Source organism: Adelges cooleyi, unplaced genomic scaffold, assembly GCF_023614345.1.
Source record: "Adelges cooleyi isolate 19-005CV unplaced genomic scaffold, UGA_ACOO_1.1 ACOO_flye_CR_arks_rails_tigmint_CR_PRNA_30, whole genome shotgun sequence".
Classification (NCBI taxonomy): Eukaryota; Metazoa; Arthropoda; class Insecta; order Hemiptera; family Adelgidae; genus Adelges; species Adelges cooleyi.
The window spans coordinates 8,055,186-8,074,201 of record NW_026095971.1 but is presented as its reverse complement, the minus strand read 5'-3'; the positions used below and the strand labels follow the sequence as shown (position 1 = coordinate 8,074,201).

Genomic DNA, 19,016 nt, shown 5'->3' with positions numbered 1-19,016 from the left:
ATGTTATACTCGTCATTTTTGTAATATGTAGGTAAAAATCTGCGCGTGACAAGTTATTTCACAAATTGTATGTAACTTGTGGACCAAATTTCATACACTCACCGAAATGTATTAATAAAACAATTATTATATTCTTCCCGAAGTAAACCACACCGAAACCAGTTTTTAATATTATAATAAATATAAATGTCAGTTTATGATGCATTTTTTCATATAACTTGATAGTGTTGTATAGCCTGTTTGAATGACCATGACTTGGAAATTGTATTATTTAATACATTAAATTTGCAATATCATTTTGAAGTTGGTACATATTGCTCTATAATTCTATCACAATCACCACTTTTTTTGTTGTAACACGTTGATTACCTAGCATAATATTTTATATCCCTATAATATTACTATATTATAATTAGTTTTAACTCTTGGGTACCATAATATAATACAATGCATGTATTGATACTTGACTTCATCAATGGTTTTTTGCATAATTATTTGTTGTGCAAACAAACAGCAGCCGGTATTTTAGAAATAACGTGGTCGTCTTCAGGATAGGTTATATATTATACATATTTTGGTTGTGAAACAATCTATAAATTTTGTTAATGTAAACACAAATAAATAAACTTTGGAGTTGAATTCATAGAGTACCTCATGTACTAGCACCAATTGGATTTTAGTTAAGATAACAAATACAAAATTTATCTATATATATTCATTTTGTTTTTATCACTGGAAATATATACCATTAAGTATTATATTATTGTGTATTACAGTATTGTAATTTAGAATATGTTATGTACTTAATTGTAATTGGGCTCGTTCCCTTGTATAAGTGTTAGTTTATATCATTTAGATCTACATTAAAACACTGATATTATTTTATTTCGTTCTTAACTAAGTGATAAGTACTCAGTGGTAGAGAGGGAGGAGATATGTTTGCGAATACACATCTGCCTTGAAATCCTACATATTTGTCACTGTAGTTACTATAAATAAAAAGTCTATTAGTTGTTATATCTAATGAAATAACATAACGCATACATTTTTCTTGAAACAGATAGTATCTTTATTTTATGTTCGATTTCAATAGTACATAATTATATTAATTATAACTAAGTTCCCACCATTGGTTTTATTTTTTTTCAAACACGAAAATGTTACACTAAACCCTAAATTCAGTATATTTATTAAATATGGCAAGTTACCTTTAGTTAGTATGGTTAATCTAGAAAAAACTTGAGCAAATCATTATGTATGTAACTTATTTAATATGATTACCTTTTTTAAAAGTAATTCTAGTTCATATATGTCTGCTTTATTTTATTACCTCTGAATTTGTTATAAGTGGTTTGGCATGAAAATCAATTATAGGTAGGCATTATATAGAAAAAAACTGTTGATGTTATTCAAGATGAATTCAGTTTCATATACAGCTAGTGAACACCTCATATTACGTAATAAATAAATAGAGGCTAATTAGAATAAAATGATATTAGTCTTTAAAAACATAACCACTCTAGAGTATAATGGCACATCAATTGATAGTTTCATATTTGTATATTAAACAAAACAAAAGGATACAATACAAATTTTAAGCAAAAACATTCAGTTGCAAAATACAATTTTTTTTTTTTTTGACAAGTTAAAGGGATATAATTGTTTAAATTCACTCTGTTCAATTTATAGCACACAAACACACACTATTCATTTTAATCATATTTTTTCGACATACATAAATATATAAATAGTATAATTATAAAAATAGTAGAAAATAAATACAATATGTAATGCAACAAAATAAACCAAAAGGTTTGTTGTATTTCTCTTAAATGAATATATATATATATATAACTGTAATATTTATATAAGAATTATTATTCGGGTGAGACATTAACGGAAGAAAAGTTTACTTTTAGTAGTATATAAAGCTTTAATCTTAGACAGGGTATATAATATATAAATATATAGTATTGTAGCGTGTTAAGTCATAAATAATAGCCAAAATAATAATAATAAAAATACATTAAAATAATGACGAAAACAAATTATACAAAATGTATAAAAATAGATAACAAATTTATATAAAGTATATTATAATTTATATGTACATTATGAAAATTAAAGATTGGAAAACGGTTAGAGAAGGTGCTTTGGTTTTATTTGCTCTTAATACACCACATTTGGGCGTGTCATTATGTGATGCCAACAATTTCCAATAATATATTTTTTTATTATTATTATTAAAACAATTGTTCTTTTTTTTAATTGATGTAGAATTATAAATACTTTTCCATCAGTATCAATAGTCAAATATAAACTCGTAAGTGTTAATTTTTTTTAACTCGAGGGAAGCTTATAATTATTAAAATATAAAATTGGCACTCAGATTATTGCAAAGGGTTAACATACAACAAATTCGCTTAAGCACCCTGTTAGGTAGTTTTTTTTATATAAAAGTTAAAAAATATTATATTCTTATTTTAATTATTTCATTGTTATAATAACAAGTGAATGTAAATAATAATAAAAAATTGTAGTTGTACCATTTGGTAATAAAACACATTAAAGTTTGACTGTAGATGCTTACCACAACAAGTGTACTTTGTTAGCCTTCAAACAATTTGTCTTTACATTTTTATATTATTAGTAAAAATTGTTAAACTTATAAATCATGGCTGTCGTCGTTGTATACAAAGCTTAGTACATAATTATTATATACAATTAGATTTTAAATGCAAAACAAGGCAATTCAAATGTTTATTAAAAAAAAAGTTAAGCAAAAAGAACCAAATTATTAAAGGCAGTTCTAAAAATTATTTTAATATTTTGTAACAATAAAACTGATTTTTTTTTATTAAATGAAAATACACCATATAGTATAATTGTTACAAATTAAAAATAACTATTCTCAGTACTAGTATTAGCACATCTACAGTAATCAAAAAGTATTATAGTTGGCGAATAATTATCTAAATTATTTATGAAAAATAATAACATAACAGTTAATTTTATTGATTCTACACGAATAACTGTTTTTAAGAACTAAAATTTTAGCAAATTTAAGGACCAAGACTGATAAGAGGCATTAGATAAACTAATACAATTATATTTATGGTATTAAATTACAACTATATATTAAATATTAATTCGCACAGACTGAATGTTATTATCACATCTAGTAAGTACTATAAATATTAACTCGTTTCATTCAGCACTAAAATTTGTTTATTGTTAAATTTAAAAATACATTCGTTGTATACTCTAATTGACATTTATTATTAGAGAATTTTTGTTATTATTTACATAATAAAATAATTTATCAACTTTTCTTTAATAATTGGTTTTATAATGCTCAAAAAGACTAGAGATTCTTAGTTTAATTCAGTTTTTTGGAGGCACATATGTAGATTCTTCAGACTTTGTTAATTTCTCTGATGATACATGAAAATTCTTTGCTTAGGAACTATCAGTTTCCTTTGAAATTATTAATTTAATTACCATAGTATGATCTAATTATTAAAAAATAAATAAAGTTAAACAAAATAATTATAGTATATCCAATTTCAAATTGTTAAAAAAAATCAAGTAAAACACTTTTACAATGTATGCCTCCAACTAGCTCTCAAATCTAACAAATACAGTAAAAAAATACAATACTTTTATTTTAATAAAATTACCACTCATTGTTATTGATTTAACAAAAAAAAAACGAAAAACAAAATATTGTGTTGTAGATAAAAAGTGCCGAGAGAATGCATGAATTAATAATACCAAACTCGTACAAAAAAGCGTAAAGAGCTATTAAAAATCAAGGGGAAAAGATGTACTTAATATAATCGATATTGAAATGTATACTAATACATAAACCACACGCTGAAGACTAGAGAAATATAGAATTGAAACCACTTTGAGCATGATAATGTGTGATAAATATTACAAGTTCTCACCAATTTTTAGTCTATGTGAACGAAACAATAATGACATATTATGGGTCTCAAAATAGGTTTTAAAATTAATAATTGTTGATTCTACCGCATACTCAGTCATCAATGTTGGCGTCCAGGTCATCTTCTTTAGATTCGTCATGGATATCCTTGTGGTCATTGTTCTTCGTTGGTCCGTCGCCCGAGTTTCTCCCTTTGTCAGTACAATCCTCAGCTGCCCGAGCTTCCAATGCCCGGATACGATTTTCATGTTTGACAATCATCGCTTTCAGCTTGCGTATCTCTTCTTTGAACTCTTTCACTATATCATCCTAAATTAAAAAAATTGTTTTTCTCTGAACATAACTTATTGTATTTATAATTAAATTTCACTATCGAGGATGGTAGTAATATTAGAAAAAGTATTTTACATTTTTTTTTATTTGAAACTACTGATAATTTTCTAAAAAATGTTATATCCATATGACCAAAATCGTAGAAAATGTGGTATGCTGTGCTGCTTTGCATGCATCTAAGGTTAATAAATAAAGCACTTGGGCAAATTTTGTGTAAATAAATCTGAAAATAAGGATATATTTTTTACATACTGGGATTGATGATGGTTGATGGAATTGAGGTTTTGCTACACCAACTGGTGCCGTAAGGGTATTGTTGTTTGAACTCGTTTTAGAAACACTTTTGTTTGCTGATGGTTTATCCAATATGTTTGGCTTTTTCGCCACTTTCATTTCCGATGCAGTTGGTAATCGGGTCGGCTGATGATAATCCTTTAATGAAATTAAAATTGGCTCAGCATCTTGACCGTTAAACCAATCCTCAGCTTCAATAGCTGGAATATCCCCTATTGTATCTGGATACAGATCTTCTTGAAACAATTCCGACTGCAAATATAATTGGCTTAATAAAATCAAGTATCATGAAAAAAATATAATACTAGAGAATTACTTTTCTGGGAACAGTCATACTGATGACTTGACATAGTCCAGAGTTGTTTAGCCGATAAAATTTTGAAATCTCACAAATCGATACATCACAACCACGTTTTGGCATCATACCAATACCTCTTTGAGGATCAGGCGTTTGGAAAGTATTTATGTAATGTACAAATGGATGTTCGGCAGTAATTTCAAAATACCTTATTACACTGTCTCCCTGTTAAATTATTTAAAGCATATTTTATTGACAAACTTTCAATCGCAAACACAAATAAACAATGTTTAATAAAAATTGATAACCCGGTAGTAAACATTAAATAACATCAATACCTTTCCACACAAATAAATCATGCTTGTGTCAGGATCATACAATGGGAACATGACACCATTGCTCGTATCAAGCTCAACCATTACAATTGGGTCATCCAATTTTTCAGGAGACCTCAATGAATACTGTCTTTCAGACAGTTTGCTGAAGCCTGTAGTAAATATCAATCCTCCTTTCAAGAAAATACCTCGAGAGGCTTTACTGCCTTCATGACAAATTACTTCCTACAATAATAACACAATACTCATTTTCCAATTATAAAAGACCTAGATTTACTACTATAATTTTACTTACCTGTTCAACTTCACCACTTCGAGGATTTATAAGTCTAAGTTTTTTATCTTTACACGTAGTCAACAACTGTGATCCATCAAAATTCCAAGATGCACTAAACACTATGTCAGGATGGCAATCAATGTGAATGAGTGGCTCACCAACACCAACATTCCAAATTACTACTTGATTGTCAGAACCTAAAAATATAAAAATAGTTAATTTTTAAAAGAAAATGTATTTATTGTTTAGATTTACCTGCTGATAATAAAATATTTCGCGCAGTTGGATGCCATAAAACCAGACCAACTCTCCTTTGGTGATAGATCAGATCAACAACAGACTCGGTCAGTGTCCTAAAAATTAAAAATTATACAATGAAGTGTTTGAAAAAAAAATAGTTACAGTCTACTTAACACCTAATGGCTAAAATTATAAAACATGGAACATGCTTTAATCTACTGGCTATTGAGTATTGAATAATGATTATTTCCAATCTATACACTCCTTGCAATATATGATGATAGTATAGTCTTAATTTTATGTTGTGAACAAATGGTTTTTAGTAGTTTTTTAATATTTAGCTTTAATTGGTTTATTAGCAACATTCACCCGGTCAGTATGTTGGATAAATTTAACCATTCATTTAATTGTGCTCGTTTTGTAAACATCATAATTTAAATACAATTTAATGAACAATACTGAAGTACTGATAAAATCGAAAAACCGTACCAGGCGAAAGACTAGGGTATTTAGTTTTATACAAATTTAATATACATATTATATAAAGAAAAACGCCAGATGGCGCCACTTTTGTGACGCTATTTCGTGTCGTTTTCGAGCTGGGGCCTGGGAGGCCACGGCTAAAGCATGTTCCATGCTAAAGTGTTTAAGATAAAATTACCGCGAAATACCACCATCTGGAATTTGCCAAACCTTTACAACACAATCTTCAGAACCACTGGCAATCACATTATCGTTATGTGGACACCAGGCTATGTCTAATACTGGTCCTTTATGGCCTCCCACTACTGGCTGGTCTGCAGGCAATCTTCCGGTCTGAAAAAAAAATACACATTAGTAAAAATGTACCTATTTATTTCAAAATAAGTGGTGTATTTAATATATGACCAACTAAAATACACTAATGTTTTTAGATTATTACTAAGAACTTATTATTCAAGTCTTATCTATTTCGTTTAAAATAATATTTAATGAATTGTCATTAAATATTATTTCGGGTGCTCTTATATCGGGTGTGTTTTGTTCACAATACTGTCTTGAAATAGTTTTTTTTTTTTAATTAAATAATAAGGAATATTTAGGTGATAAACTCCACAACCACTAATTTAATTTGAATAATCATTTACGCCTATGATCAACTTTCTATTTTTTTTATCAAGTTTCAACTAATAGAAAACTAAATTTATTTTGACGATTTTAATGCTCGTTCAATATCGGCGGTAAAAAAGAAACTGGTTGACAGACTGACAGGAGCATATATTTTAATACACTTCTATGTGTTTAATGTTTTAAGGTGTGAACAACTAAATATTAAAGATAAAATAAAAACTTTTCGTCTGATATACAAGTGTAATGTAAATCAGTAAATGTAAAATTATGCCGCCCCAGTAGAACAATGACAACTGCAAAATTTGGTAAAATTGACTAAATGCTTCAATGTGTTTAGATATAACGAATGCATAATGTAGAAAAACGACGTAATTGTAGTTGTAATCATTTCCCAAGCATTCCCATTCCATTAAAATTACATCCCATAACATTTTAGTGAAAATAATTTGGTTTTTTAGTTCTCCTGTAAAATTTCAATTATTGCAGTTGTGTCATTGTTCTACTAGGGTGGCGAAATCATGTTATAAAAATATATGGAACTAATCCAATCTTCTTTAACCAAAAACCCAAAATATTTCTGGAACTATACAAAGAATAAACAAAAACCAAATTTTATTGAGTGATACAGTGAACTTATTTAAATCATATTTTGAATCTGTAATACGAATCACATTAAATGTTATAATACAGATATTAACTTTAGTAGCTGTAAGTTTACGGTAACTGAAATATTCGAGAAGCTTCGTAATTTATCATATAATACTAATAGTGGTCCTGATCAAATTATTCCTGAGTTAGTTTATAAAAAGTGTTCTTTCTCATGAAGTAAACCCATTCATTATTTATGTAATCTTTCGCTATCGCCTCAACAATGGAAATCAAGCTTTATCTATCCGGTTTATAAATCGGGAAATCGAAGTGAGGTTACTAATTGCTGCCTAATTTCGGGATTAAGTGCATTGCCAAAAACTTTAGATAAAATGTTAATACCAAAATTTGAAACTGTCTTTAAAAATATAATTTCTGATAAACAACATGGTTTTCGTCATTCGAAATTACTAACCTATTAATTTATTATTCTGATGTAATAACAATGGTTAGTAAAAGCATACAAGTTGATGCAGTTTACACTAACATCAGAAAAGCATTGGATAGTGTGGACTTGTCTATTTTAGTAAAAAAACTAGGATTGTTGAACAAATGCTAAATTGGATTAAATCATACTTGAACGGTAGAACACAACAGGTAAATCTAGGCAATCTAATCTCATGAGATATAAAGGTTACATTATGGACGACATTAAAAATATCTTTAAAAAAAATAGTCACTTTTTAATGTTTGCAGATGATTTAAAACTCTATATGCCTATTTACTCGATTTCTGATTGCATAACTTAAAAATAGATTTAGATAACTTTTACTCTTGGTGCTCGTCAAACGGATTAAATGTTAATGCAGAAAAATGTTCGCAAATAACATTTACAAGACGTAAATCCAAGATAAATGTTCATTATAAAATTAATAGTTCAGAATTAACGATAGTAACACAGATAAAATACTTAGGTATCTAACGATCTATCTTTTAACAAACACATACATATAATGTGTAATAAAGATCTTCATGTATTAGGTTTTATAAGACGCAATTGTCCGGAATTTAATAATCCTGATTTTTTAAAAATATCATACTTTACTCTAGTACGTTCTATATTTGAATATGGTTTAGTAATTTGGAACCCATATCAAGGCGGATTAATATATAAAATATAACGTGTTCAAAGTAGATTCTTGCGTGTACATGCATATTAAACAAACAAAATTGGCTTATTTCTTGAACAACTAATGAGTCCCTATGGTATTGTCTCACTTGAAAAAAGAAGGAAATTACTTGATGCATTTTGGTTGTTTAAATTACCGAATTCGTTAATTAAGTGCCCTGAATTACTTAGACAAATAACTCCAAACGTCCCTAAAAATTTTGTAAAATAACTGTTCTGAGCCCAATTTTTGGGCGTATTATAATAATAATAAAAAATAATATAAACCATAAGGCAAAAGTCGTTTTGATAATATATTAAATATATCAAATAAAAGTCATTTGATACTGTAATATGTTTTCCATAAAATAAAAATAACAAATTAGATCCGGATTCACGAGGCTGCTTTAATTTTTAAGTGTATTTTTGATATGCGTACACTCTGTCGAACATCCACGTTTAACACGTGTAGTCAAATATAGATACGCTTTTTTGCGATTTGTAAGCCACGGGATATAGGTAAAATAATTTTTAAAAAACACCATCAATATAATATACGGCGAATGACATCACGACCGGTGAACGTTTACAGCGAATTCGTGCGTTTAAGAATTATGTCTTGTTACGAAACACACACACTCATAGGTTAGATGCATACAAACATAATTACACATAGTTTATGCGCCATAGCCGCTTATGCGTGTGCATGGACTATCAAGCGAATGAATACTGGGGAAAATACCGATATTTATTTGTTTCTCTCTTTCGCACTATCCTCCTATTGCTACCAGGTCCCTAATTTAAATTGGAATTCAATTTTGTTTATAACTATTTTTGACGTTCTTTAAAAACTTAGCGGGTTATCGCCGTTAGAAACGCAACGACCGTACACGACAGTCGTCGTCGGTGACAATACCGACGTTATTGTATTGTAACATCAATGATTAACCAAATAAAAACAATAAGGAAAATTACGTTTAATACTTTTTTTTTTATAAATTCTGGCTTCTTTCACGAGGTACGTGCGCATATTATGAACCGTGAATATTAATCGTGACGTCATTGTCCGGTTAGGATTAATAATAATAATAACCATTGTTGTGTCCAGCACATATTGACATAGTACTGTGCATATCGAAGACCGAATGGAATGTAAACGGTACGTCATACCAATGAACTTATAAGCTATAATATATATTTGGACAATAAATTATACATACATATAATATTTAATAGATATTAAAACGCTTTACTGAGAACATGGTACACATAATATTATGTACACGCGATTAATTCGAGGACAAATGAAAATATATTACAGGGTGGGGCAAAAGATATGCAACGGTTTTGAAGGGCTACAGAAAAAAAACTATTCAACTTAGAAAAATGAGGTTTATATTGTTCGATTCAGTAGACAATCTAGTTTCTTACATCAAGTTTTAAAGATTACACAAAAAGTGGCGGGCGTTCCGATTATTAAGTACCTATATTGATCAAATTTCTTAACATTTATAAAATTTCTAAACATTTATTTACAGATTCATAGTTATGTTATATTCATGATTAAGTCATATAAAAATTAAACCAACTGTGCGCACTGTGGATTAAACAATAATTATATATGTGAATGAATCGATTGAAAACCCTACATAAAATGACCTTTGAAATAAATGTCATCATACGAACCAACCGATTGCGAAAAGTCTTGGCTATGGTAAAATATTTAACACATTCCATATAAATTCGTTTTAGAATCCGATGACAAATTTTAACTATACATACGGCATTGATAATTAAAATAAGTAATTAATTAATATTTTAAATGTGATCTATTATTTATGAGCAAAAATTAATTTGTATGAAGTGTTGAATGAGCTTCTTTTATATCATCTTCTTGAAAAAAGCCAAGATGAGAAATATAGTCATAAGACATTTTTTTTTACAATGTGATAAACCGTTGTTTAAATATTTAATGGCCCGAAATCGGATCACTGATATAATAAAATAGTAACCATTAGTTCAAGGAACTAATCATTTAATGAGCTTTTAATCAACCAATAAATTCGAAATATATTTTTAATCATTCAATAACGCGCTATTGGTTCAGTAAACATTTAATGGACGTTTATGCAACCCGGCAAACGTATATTTTCCAAATTAATTAATTGCCTTTATTTAACCGTGTTTAATATTATGTCGAATTAGTCGGAATTGACAAACAAATCGTTTTGAGATACAGATACCCCACAGCTATAAACTGCATAATTACCTTAACTTTACCGTTATTAAGTATTAACTCTCCACTTGACAGAAAATTATTGGCTACGCCGTTATACAGTGATTTTGTAATTGATGTTTATTTGTTCGATACAAGATTTATTACCTAGGTCAATATCACGTTCAACGTAACACTAACGACCCAACTTTAAAAAATGGTGCAATAATAAACGGGTGATGTCCATAAATATAGACCGGGGTCTATATTTTTTTAATTTAATTTATGCCATGCCACAAAAATGCCAAATATTTTTTAACGTGGTTATGTTTTTAGTCCAGAGGGTCGATTCAAAATTTGCGTGGACATTTATTTGAAACAATGTAACCAAGAAACTTAGTTCAGAAAACAAAAAAAATATATTAAACAACCGTATGTGACGGGTTTTTTGTTATTTCTGAAAGCTATATTACATTTTAAAAATTTGCTTTTTCTGTTTTTTATTACTTCAATAAAAAGTTATTAAAAATTTAAAACGCTATAGCCTATAACGCAAAAAGCTCCCGATGAACGTTGTATACGGTTGTGAAAATTCTCGTTAAAATACACAAATATTTGAATAATTGAATACTATTTTCGCAATTTATTAATCAACATGTACGAGTACGAATGTAGTGACGAAAAGCAACACGTTTCATCGCTGTTGTTCGGGAAAGTATTTTTCTCCAAGTCGGGCTATTTCTCGATCGTCGGTCGTAGAAAATACACGCTTTTTAAAATTTAGTACCTGTTATTGAAATTTATGTATACCGAATATCTACGAACAAGACAATTTATAATTGATAAAAATAGTGATAATATTATACCTCACAAACAAAAGCATGGTAAATTTACGTCGGCAGGGGTAATATGGCATTTTGCGCACGGCACGCACGTTGTCGTCGTCAGTATGTATTTTTGATGAGTTTGCTCTCTCCTAGCGGGTCCTAGGAGACGACTTTAAATATAGAAATCGCCACAATGAACAGTGACGGTTGTTTATATATATTTTATATATTAGGCGCGAACAACGCATCGTCGACAAGTCAAGAGGGGATGGCCTAATTATGGCATAAGTAACTGTCCGCGATTATATAAAACGTGTATTAGAGTTGGAAAAGTTTGTAAAACAAACGCTGTAACGCCAAAACGTGTTATCGTTATTATAGTATTATCGGAAATTCAGTAATTTAACACCACTAATAATTAATATTATCATTGCTTTATTATACACAGGTGATTCACCAAATGGGTGATTCACCAATAATTATAAACCAGTTAATATCATAAAAGATTTTAGAATTTTTTTTAGTTATTCTTTTTCCTTCTTTCAGTTAGTCCAAAGGTGATAGGGCTACATTTTTGGAAAATAATTAAAATTCATCTAACTATTAATTATAAAAATTATTATTTAAAAAAAGTATAAAATTTAAAAAATACTAATAACTCCTGAGATATTGACTGATTCAGAGTTAATTTATCACTCTGTAAAAATGTATATTACATATTGACACGTCGTACGAAAAGTAGCACCGTTCAAGTTCTTGCGAATAATAACACCATTCGAGGCTTTTCACGAAAATTAGTACCGTTGGCAATGACCTTTCAAAAAGTAGCATCGTACGCAAATTTCTTACAAAAACTAGCACCGTTGGCACCAATAGCACAAACGGTGCTAGTCTTCGTAAGAACTCACGAACGGTACTACTTTTCGTATAGGGCGTCGATAACATATATTAAATATTTTAATCTATGTATACATAAATAATTATTTTATAAGTGCAAATGATGTGTTAATTCGAAGTGGGTAGGAGTCTTAAATAAAGAAACCATGCATTCAATGCATTCAATGCATCAATGGATGGAGCTTCATAGTGTTGCGATAGATAAAAATAATAATTAAAACTATTTCAGACTGAATTATAAATAATACAATGATATTTTTTCCACATGATTTTAAATGTGGTAAAAACAACTAATAATAGTTAAAAGAAAACATGTTGGCAATAAAACTTTATGGTCATTGACAGTCTATATTTTTAATGTATAGTCTATGTTTTTCAAAAACACACCATCCTACAACATAATATTAACTTACAACAAATACGGCTTACTGTGTTTCATTCCTGCTATACATAGTATCAATAATAATCATTAGGCAAATAAAAATCACCATTATTTCAATTAATAACTCAAATTTCAACATGCAGCATAAGAGTACATCTTTGAAATAGAACTTTCATTACGAAATATCTAGTTTAATCAAGATAAGAATGCAAATGTACCAATATTTGATTTGCATTAGCCATCAGACATCAAGGGTATATATGTAACCTATGTACCTTTTCCTATGTAGGAAAACAATGTGTGTATTTACAACAAAATGTGTAAAATTTAAAAATTGTTAAGGATTATTACGATCTGTTATAAAGAATACTATTAATAATACTGAACAGAAAATTAAAAAATATTATTTAATAGCCTTATATTGTTAAAATATAAAACATTCAATTATAATAATATATTTTATAATAATATAACCTGCATTCTGAACCAAACAGTTTTATAGGAAATTAGGAAGGCTTCTATGATTTGATTAATATCAGAGGTGTCCAGAAGGTGTGTCTCATTACACGCAATAAGAAAATAAATTGTATGCATTATTTTTCTAAATCGTTTTTGTTTATATTTAACAAACAAACGAAGTCAAATTTATTTTTAATAGAAATATTGTTTTAACGTTTACAAATAATAGTGAGTAACCTACTGAACTATTTGGCTTAAGTTCAAATCCAGTTGTATAAGAAAAACACTTTTTAAAATAGTATATCCTAAAATTAATAGTACATAAACGATATTATTAATAGCGCTTCTCGGCTTTTTTAAAAATATTATTAAATAATAAAAGTTTTGATTAACAGGAAAAAAATATATAGAAAATATATATAAAGGATATATTTATTACTATTATTTAAATTCATTAACTTTAAAATACAAACCTTATTAAGAGGTAGAACAATGAAGGCTCCGCCACCAGCCGATTCAACAATACAAGCCACAAATTTTGGGTTAACGGCACAAAATGTTGAATCCCAAGAGGACTTGGATACTCTAATATTGTCATAACAATATTCTCGTTTCAATGCTGTACCGTAAACATGACGAAACTTGCTGCTTCTTACTTTAAAAGACATCTGAAAAAATAATATTTTACATAAATTACTAATATAAAATAATTACGTCAATATAATGCAGTATAAGTAAACAAAATATAACTCCAGTTATGGTATAGCACAGAAGTTGATTCAGGTAACAATCGGCACCTGAGTTAAGCTGTGTTCATCACATGCTTGATCCCAGATGGGTGACCAATCAGGGTTTTTTTGCAACAGCCCCAACTGCACATATTACGAATTACACAACAAAAAACTCCAAAACCATAATTCACAAATCTGCAAGATTATGTCCATAGCTGCCAGTTTTAATAAATTAAAATAATCATAATTATTGTAAAAACTAAATATTATTTATCTATTTAAACAAAAAAATTAAACATTCAGAAAAAATTAACTTTTTGTCAAATAAAACTTTGTATATCACTACTAACTTAATTATTAAATTATAATTAAAATTAAACGATGAGAATATTATTTTTTATCAGAGGAAAGAAATAATTTAGTTATACATCCATATTAGTTTAAATGATCGAGTACTTATTTCTTTTTATGAATGACAAATGTAATATGTCATTCATAAAAAATAAAATTATTATTTTAATTATAATTATGATCCTTGTATAACTTAAGTTTATATACATACACAAATATATTTATCACATTTGAGTATAATACTATTAGCATTAATTACACTTGTTATAAATTAATATGTTTGACAATTAAATCATTTTTTCTTCTTAGCTATTACACAATTTTTTCTTTTATAAAAATATCAAAAATTAAATTAAATGTTTTTAATTGTTTATTATTTGAAAAAATGAACTTAATATTTTACCAATGTTTTTTTAAGGTTTTATGCATATTGGCAAAAAAATGGATAGGTACGGTGTTTAATTAAAAACAAATTTGCCTTTTACATATTACGCAACAATAAGGGCTCCATCCCATATTTCCTTCCTTTTTTTTAAACTAAAATTACACACAAAGAAGTACATTTTTTAAAAGGATTAAGTGTATTAAAGCATTTCCGTTTTTTATTTGCATAAGCTAAAATGTCGGTAAATTAATATATTAACTCTCTAAAATAACAATGGTTTAGGTTGCCTGCTTAAACTTGTTTTTATACAAAATTAAAAGGTCACAAATTATCTAAATATATTATATTATAATATTTCAAAGTAAAAATATAAATAGAGCACAATAATAGAAACTACTGTTTTATTCCCAATTAAATTTAATAAAAAACTCACATATTTTAGTTTAAATTTAAACTGTCCATACTTTACTAATTTATAATTTAAAAATATGTTTTACTGCCATTACTTCCTAAAAATAAAGTGAAAAATGTATAAATTAAAAATTTAGTTTTTTTTAAATCATCATCATCAGCTTAATAGACTTTTAAGGCCAAACGCTGTCATTATGAGATGATGGTTTCTAAACGACTTTGCTGTCCGGGATGGAACGCCAGATAGGGGAATGGCAGCTCATTTCACCAGACGATTCCTCCCCTGGCCAACAGAGCGCCTATGACAGAGCATCTAATCCAGCGACAGTGAGTGCCTAACACACTGACTACATATTATTCATTTGTTTGATGACAATCAAGCGCTTATATCTATGGATACATATTATGTACTTATTTTTTTGATTACTTAAATTTATAAAAACCTCCCAAGTAAGCTAGGCATGTGTAAAGTGGTGCCAGTCAATAGTTTCGCAGTGTGTCTAAGTTAATCCCAATACCTCTGTCCTCTAGAACCGCAAGTGTCACTGATATCACTGATAACCCATTAAAAATAATTGGTATGAACAAGGTTCGCAAGACAAATTGAAATAAATTTAAATTACAATTTACAAAATATAATTGGCATCTAAGAATCTAATATCATCAAAAAAATGTTTTTAAAAATGTTTGAGGTATTGAGTAACAATATTTTCTCTATATCCATGAACATCATGTAAATATATGTAATATAATATAAGTAATATATGTATTTTACATACCTAATGTGTTAATAATGAAAGTTAATTATTTTTAACTAAAATCCTATTAAAACATTTTATTTTATATTGATGGCATTACAGTACTTTTAGTATATTTAGCAAAGTGGTTAGATAAAAAAGTAGTCACAGAAAAAATATCTGGTCAAATTTTTGGTTGGAAACCATTCGGCTGATATGTATATGGATGTAATGATTGGAAAACGGAGAGTTAAAATAATTGACGACAAATATCTAAATTACCTACTAGATAAATAATCTAAATTACTTTAATTAGTATTTAATTTGTTGTTACATTATTATTAGTTATTCTGTAAAAAAAGGTAAAATAAGTTAAGTGCACTAAGTAACACATGATACATAACATAACTATATTAACAGTAGTATTAAAATACTTAATATGTTAGTTATTCAAAAAATCATTCAGAAAGAACAATCAAAAAGTTTTGTTTAATGTCTTATATAAAAGTTGAACTAATCAAATTATGTTTTTTTAATGATGTGCTTTCCTAATATAACAATAGATGTATATAAAAAAAAGAAATTTATATGTATTAAATGCTAGATCCCAACAAGACTAGAATAAAATAATATATGAAAGGAAGTAACATTTTGTTTGCAATGAAATAAAAACTTATCTCATTATTACTAAATATTTATTTGGTATTTATATAAACCATTATTAAATATTACTACATTTTTGTGTTTTACTTGGAAATAACACGTTTCTGGAAAATTTTAATATTACCAAATACTTATTAGAATTTTTCCGAAAAGATTTATTATTTTTCAAGTAAAACACAAAAATGTAGTAATATTTAATAATGCTTTAAATAAAAATCAAGTAATAAACATAATAAAAATGTCACTAACAAACATGATACAGCAATAAAAATTATTAACATACTTTTAATTAAACATAATTTTTCAATAGCAATATACATACACTCAATAGAAAACACTAAGTCTCTTTCAGAAATAAGTACAGTGACACCTTTTAATTATTTACCGGTAACCTCTAAATAAGTTTTCTAATACAAAAATATAAATTTGACCTATAAGGCTAAAATCATCCATCTATATATTTAGGTAATATACAAAACATAAAAATACTAATAATTAATAACATGCTTTGCCAATGAAATCAACAAAAATTTAAAGCTAAATCCAACCATATATGGTTAGTTAAAAAACCGAAACTCAAAAATCTAAAAATATCGTAGTAAAGACCAAGACATGAACAGAAAAAATCGAAAACAGTCCCAAATTGTATCAATTTGGACATAAACATTATACCACCGGCACAACAAAACATAACCACCCTAAATCGCATTGATAGCTTGTCCCCTGCCCAAGTAATATAGTAATAACATGAAACACCCCGTCTGTACCACCCCACAGGGCGTCGAATAGTGAAAACCGTTAGTCGTGTTGTTTTACAAAATAAATAAATACATAATGGTTAAACGTGTTCTCACCTCGGTGACTCATGCAACAGGAATTATTTATTTAAATTCGTGTTTTTACGTAACGTGTACCTAGTGTATTAAATATTCTAATATTGTTTTTTTATTTCTTCTTTTTTTCGGCTGGGCGTTATCTCGGGGACACGGTAATAGTCGCGCGCGCATACACACACACACACACGCACATATACACGACACTGAACTAAAGAGCGACCGGCGTTTTTCGAACGACCAACACACGCTAACTGTTGAAATCCAGACGGCCGGTGATTATTATTAAATTACGATAAAAATAATTATTATTATTGGCAGTCACAGCAAACTCAAATGCGTTGTCAACGAAAACGGATAATATCACAGACAACGCGATTCGGACAGATTGCCGAAAGTGTGTGGCGCGCGCGAACGGGAAACCGGAACACGGTGCGTACGCCGTATACCGTCGTCGTGGTCGTGTGTGTACCGTCGGCCGCCGTCGTCATCAGTCGACTATACGGTGGTGCGAGGAGGGGAAGGGGAGACTATTATGAGGTAGTATCTGCGGTGTGACTCAAGAGACGGGGCGGTAGGAGGAGAATATTAGCATTTAGCATGGACAACGTCGGCCGATTCGGAGGGAAAAAAACCAGAGACGTCCGTCCGAAATCACTCGACCATATTTGGTGTTTGCGAATGGGAACGCACGTTGCACAACGAAGATATCGAGATGACGGCGATTGCCGTTGTCATCCACATCTAAACGGATATTTATGGGGGAACTGAGTAGCAACCCATAGGGAAGAATACAGATTACAGAGTACAGACACTCAACTCAAGTCTCAACATCGTCGATTTATTAACATACAGACTACCGTACAAATTGTCTTTTGCACAGTGTCGCCGCCGTCGCAGTGCAGCCAACCGTAACGATTGCTCAAGCGCTTCTTACGGTTCATACCTACTATGTTACTTCACCCATACTGCATACATCACGGTGTATAATTAGTATAAATAATTCATTATTACTAAATACTAATTACTTTTACCCTTGTGCATCGGATTATTTTGATTTTGAAAATTTTAATAAAGTACTTGTAAGTTTTAAATTGAGGTACCCATCAAAACGCTTAGAAAAAAAAAGTGAAAAGTCGAAAAAAAAATGTCTCGTTTTTGGACGTTTTTTGATTACTACAGTCTTTTTTTGAGGTTTTTTTTTTGTTATTTTCTGAAGGAAGTGGAGGGAAATTCCACGAGTTAGGTTTGGGAAGGCATTTATGATAAATTAAATATATTATAGACTAGGGTTTTATATTTTGCTTGTTTTTAGTATTAAGCATAGGCGTGGCTAGTCTTTCTGGCAGTGGCGTATCCAGAATTTTTTTTTTTTTTGGGTGGGGGGTTAAAAAACAATATAACAAGTTAAATTGTTTTTAATATTGAGTGATTTTTATTGTAATTTGTACATAATTAAAAATTGTATGTATTACTTTTTTAAAATGACAATTACTGCTGAAATAAATATTACATCGTCATATGAACATTTTA

The 19,016-nt window shown here is 28.7% G+C and overlaps 1 protein-coding gene across 2 annotated transcripts; it reads right to left on the bottom strand.

The window, feature by feature from the left end:
• Positions 1-1,864: 1,864 nt before the first annotated feature.
• Positions 1,865-18,235, bottom strand: LOC126838289 (coronin-1C). Of its 2 annotated transcripts, none has more exons than XM_050572599.1 (9): positions 17,565-18,235; positions 13,846-14,040; positions 6,388-6,542; positions 5,742-5,839; positions 5,505-5,683; positions 5,213-5,434; positions 4,893-5,099; positions 4,535-4,828; positions 1,865-4,258 (listed from the first exon to the last, which is right to left on the bottom strand). In XM_050572599.1, exons 2-9 carry the CDS (start codon positions 14,038-14,040, stop codon positions 4,043-4,045), a joined length of 1,566 nt encoding a protein of 521 aa, XP_050428556.1. In that variant the 5' UTR covers positions 17,565-18,235; the 3' UTR covers positions 1,865-4,042. The 2 variants fall into 2 exon arrangements, with proteins under 2 accessions (XP_050428556.1, XP_050428555.1); XM_050572598.1 differs by having other exon boundaries at positions 17,505-18,234.
• Positions 18,236-19,016: the final 781 nt, after the last annotated feature.